The sequence below is a fragment of the Eurypyga helias genome, unplaced genomic scaffold (assembly GCF_000690775.1).
Source record: "Eurypyga helias isolate BGI_N326 unplaced genomic scaffold, ASM69077v1 Scaffold44781, whole genome shotgun sequence".
In the NCBI taxonomy this organism is placed as follows: domain Eukaryota; kingdom Metazoa; phylum Chordata; class Aves; order Eurypygiformes; family Eurypygidae; genus Eurypyga; species Eurypyga helias.
Window position 1 is genome coordinate 1 of NW_010232309.1, and position 4,719 is coordinate 4,719.

Sequence of the window (4,719 nt, forward strand, 5' to 3'; positions counted from 1 at the left end):
CCCAAACCATTCTGTGACTGTATGAAATGTAGCATGTCTTTGTTTTCCTGAATAGTCAAAGAAAAAGCAAGCTCCCCACTAAATCTAGCTTTTCTTCTTCAGACATTCAAGATCCACTGCAGACTACCAGTCAGTACCTCATCTGGCAAGCAGAAACTACAGTCGATGAAGAGACGTTACCTGGCAAGTTACCAGAGACCCCTCTTAGGATAGAACCTCCATCTTCTTACAAGGTAGTTTTGTTGTTTGTTTGTTTGGATTATTAGCATATATCTTTAAAGACTGGTCTAAAAAGGAGAAGCGTTTTTTTCCCCGTTTCCCCAGATATGAAATGCATACAGCTTGGTGGCATTTCTAGGAGGAAAAGTTGTAGTAACATGTTGCCAGTAGAGCGGAATGTCGTTCAGTATTACAGTTGAGGGAATAAGCTTCCTTCCACGTTTTTAGTATCGTCTACAGGAAAACATACAAATATTATGTTTTCCTCCATTGTGGGTATTTACAGAACAAACCAACCCAACCCAGCATTGTCAGGGCTCAGATGGTGGGTTTTCCTCATGTAGAGACCAAACATGACATCTGTTTAAAGATGGTAAGGAGTGTGTAACATTCCTAGGCCTTTGTCTTTGGTCCTTTATTTTTAATGTGAAATGAAGCAACGCAGTATGTAATAGCTCATTTCTGGAAGGGAGAATTGCCATTCCTACTTAACCTAGTGCTGACTTCTCAGAATACTGTTTGCTGCTCTGTACCTGTTAAAGAGCCAGGTTTTCCACTGCATGAGGTGTCTGACAGTACCTGACTTCCGCAGAAGTGTAAGAAACCCCCCCAGCCAAGCACCGAGAAGAACAAACTTGTACAGACGTACTCGAGGAAACAAGAAAACCCCACTTTCTGAACTACCCCTTAGCAGTGAGGAGTTGTTGGGTTTTTTCACTTCAGTAGGAATCAAATGGGTTTCTAAATCCTGCCGTGTTCTGACCTCACGGACGCTTCAGGAGTTGTGGCATTTACAGTATACCAAGTTAAGCATTTATGACAATTTCAAATGTTGTTTAGCTTTAAATTGTGGGAGTGTTTCTGACTCAGCTGGAGTGCTTATCCCTCTAGGAGACCAGCCCTTGGTCTCTCCTGTAACCGCTGGCCAAGTTTCAGTTCCAGCTTCGGTAAGGATGGGCTCCTCTCTGGCTGGAAGAAACACTTTATAACCCACTGCTGAGACAGGAGGGCCCAGGTAGGAAGCTGAAAGTCACAGATGGGCTAGAGAAGGTGCTACCCCTCTCCTGGGCGGTCCGTAACCCTTTCCCTGCAGAAGGCTGCCATGCTGTCCTAGCTTCTCTACGCCTCGGCCAACGAGCTCACCCTTCACCCGCTCTGTTCAAGAGCCCTCTATTTTCCAGCATAGCCTTTCCTTCCAGGGAACTCTGCTCAGATGAGCAGATAACTAACCACCAGTCGATTCCATCCTGCTTTTATGTGTATTTAAGCATACTAAGTAGAGCTGTCGCCACGCCATGTGATTTACCAGTAGCTACAAAAGCTGCACTCGCTACGTTTTGCAACCCATCCTCTTATTTTTACCTGTCTGGTCGCAGGTGATGTGCCAGTGGGTGGAAGACTTGAGGAAAGGATTGTGCAGATTCTGGTTTCGATCTTTACCCATCTTCTTCAGCTTGATGGAAGTTGTCGTAGTTGGAGTTGTTGGAGCAGCTCTTATTCTCAAAGTCTTAAAGGTGATTTTCCCTTCCTGCGAAAACAAGTAAGTCATTCTTGCTACTTTTTTTTTCTCTGATAAAGACAAAACATTAACTAAAAAAAAAAATCTTTCAAGAAGCAGCCCTGTTCTGTAGGAAGACAACGGCAACTATTCAGTGGAAAGGCTGCCAGTAACTTTCCATTCCAAGTGACCTTTTGACACACAGACAGTTCAGAGAAATATGGGCAAGTCGTTCACTGGAAATATCTTTACATATTTTTACCAACTCTCCTAAGGACTACGTTGTGTGACACCGCTAACGTAGCTCTGAGAGAGGAGGGTAGAAGCTAAACAATTCCAACAACTCTAAATCTTTTCACACTCCTCCTGTGTTGGAGTTGTTATGACAGGCCTCAGATTTGGCTTTGAATTTGTATGGGAACTCTGCAAGGAGGCGCTACCACTGCAGGCAGCTTACAAGCCGCTTACAAGCTGTCGGTGCTGGCTTGGGTGGCACGAGGTGGCAGCTCAAGGTGATTGTCTGCAGGTGGCTTTACTCACGCGGAGTGTTATCAGCAACACTAGCAGCTTTCAGAGAACGAGCTCTCAAAACAAGTGGTGGAAAGATGAGTTAGTAACTACAGCGAGGAAACCCGGATAGATTTAGTGCTGGAATGGGCAAGCATGCATGTTTTAAAGCAACCCAAGTGCGTTCTGGGAGACCCAACCCCCAGAGGTTGGAAACCGCAGTGACAAGAGACCATGCTCCCCGTGACATTTCACACTGTGTGCTGTCAGTCTGGAGCGCTTCTTGTAACTAACTGGAGCCAAAAAAGGGACGAAGCGCTGGGTACCCACCCCCAGCAGTAACTGGTGCAACAGTGCCACACGTGGAACTTGGAACTAGGGAGGAAACTAATCCCAGAGAGGTGTGAGGCCTGTCAGTGGCAGAGCTCAGCGCAGAGCGGAGGAACCAGCCCGTAGTAGTTTCTCTTCCCACTGGAGAGCGTGGGGCTTGTGCATGGCTTGTCAGAGCATTTCAAGGATCTGTAACTCGGGGAGGATGGTCCTCCCTGCCTTTAAAACACAAAGACCAAACCCACACAAGTCGCTACCTGTATAAAGAGAGGGCTAAAGGTTTAGTTCTAAACAGCAGCAGTGAGCAGGTCGTCTCAGCTGGCGGATGACACCGCAGCAGATACGAGTCGGGCTGTTGCCCCCAGTCTTCACTGCTGTTCTACAGGACCCGGACAGAGCTAGAGGCGTTAGCTAGCCGCGGAGAATTGGGGGCAAGAGCCTGACAGAGGAGCTCTGGGCGGCGGACGGTTCCAGGCTACTGTGAAACTGAGCGTATAGAGCCTGCGCTGCTGATAGTTCAGGTGTAGGAACTGGGTCTGAAACCACAGCTAGTACGTTTTGGAACCAGTTTTCCACCAAGCTTTCGTTCTGGCTTCGTAAAAGAAGCATTAGGAGTGTAATGCTTACTTGATGCGTTGATTTAAACCAGACCTGGGGAGTTTAAGAATAAATCTAATTTTTAGGACAGAAAGTTGTGTTGTGTATCACTTGCTAATGCCAGGTAATCTTACTTTTCAGAGGCATCCTTCTCCTGGATCCAGTCAGCTTTGTACCTGCGATTACCATCAGCTTGCCTTCAGATCTTCCAGACAGGAAAAATAATTTAGATGAGAAAGCGTGTACTTAATGCTGCGTTTACTTTGGAGTTACTGGGTTTTTGTGGGTTTGGTTTTAAGAACAAATTTTTAGTTGACCTGAAATTTGGCACTTGATCTTAATACCTGGTTTGTTTCCTACTAAGAAAACCAAGTCAGTTGGTAAAGGGACTCCCAGGCTGAGGCCCAAAGCTGCCTCCCCTGAGCCTCTCTGTAAACAGCCAGCCTTTTCAGAAGCTTCAGAATAAACCAGCTTTCCACCCCGAGAGCTGCCGTTGGTCTTAACTTCTGTGAAGTCACTTTTCTATGCCTGGGACAGGACGCTGGCTGCCTTCGTGCCCGTAGGTAACCCAGGTAAGCTGTCCTGAATAGCGAGGTGGTGAAATCCGGGGTGTCCTGAAGTCTCCAGCTAGCATTCTTCAGGAAAGGACAAAGGAGGGTCACAGACATCAGCTGTGCCTGCAAGCCTAAACAAAGCCTGCTCTCAGGTCCCTTAGGGCTGAGTGTGCCTTGTGAGGGAAAATATCGCTACCCCGAGCAATTGTGTTACTCAAGTAATTTGACATTTTTTTATCCACAAAACAAAAATTGTATTTCGAGCACTTTACGCTTTTACGGCCCCTTCCACTCATAACAACTGTGAGCACTTGTAACCGACGTGCTTTGTGTATCTGTCACAAGAGCGCTAGGTGGAGTCTCCAAAGAAAAGGCTACAGCAGTCCTGGCTTACTGTTAAGCAGGGCCCGTCTGCCCATGCGGATTTGTACTGTTGTCGTCTTTCGAATAAACAGTTAAACGGTTCCTTAGACTGTGTTCATGGGTGCATCTGGAGCTGGGCGGGCAAAGCAGCAGTGGGCCAGACGCGGGAGATGCCGGGTACGCTTTGGCTTTCGCCTTTTCATTGTTCTTACTTACAAAAATTCTTTGTCAAAAGAAGGAGTAGGGGGAAAAAAAATGGAATCTTAGCTCCCTGGCATTGCACAGAGCACCGTTACCACGGGAGTGCTCAGCTTATGTTGGGGTGGTGAGGGGAGACAGCTAGGATTTCTGACACGCGCACCTTGAGGGAAGGTCAGCGTAAGCTGAAGGAGATGCGAGTCGCTCAGACACGTGTCCGTACAGCTGGTCTGCGACGGGAAAAGCTCTGGAGTTGCCTCGATGAACGGAGAGTGCTGCAGCGGTAGAAGAAACATTCCTCACCCTGTACTGCCCTAGGAAAAAACCAAACCGAAAGCCACCGCCCAGCAGCGCGGGGTACAGCAGCAGGTACCTGAGACGCTGCTCAAACCTCTTGGTTTTTACCTTGATTTTTTTGTTCCAAACACTCCTGAGTTTGTACTTGGCTTTTAC

At 47.3% G+C, this 4,719-nt stretch overlaps 1 protein-coding gene across 1 annotated transcript; it reads left to right on the forward strand.

Moving 5' to 3' along the window:
• Positions 1-102: 102 nt before the first annotated feature.
• On the forward strand, positions 103-3,401 carry LOC104516868 (glycoprotein integral membrane protein 1-like; the record flags this gene model as incomplete). The annotated part of the gene is made up of 3 exons (XM_010161349.1): positions 103-233; positions 1,596-1,759; positions 3,293-3,401. Coding segments are annotated over 3 exons (404 nt in total), but the record flags the coding sequence as incomplete, so codon positions are not given.
• Between the last annotated feature and the right edge of the window lie 1,318 nt (positions 3,402-4,719).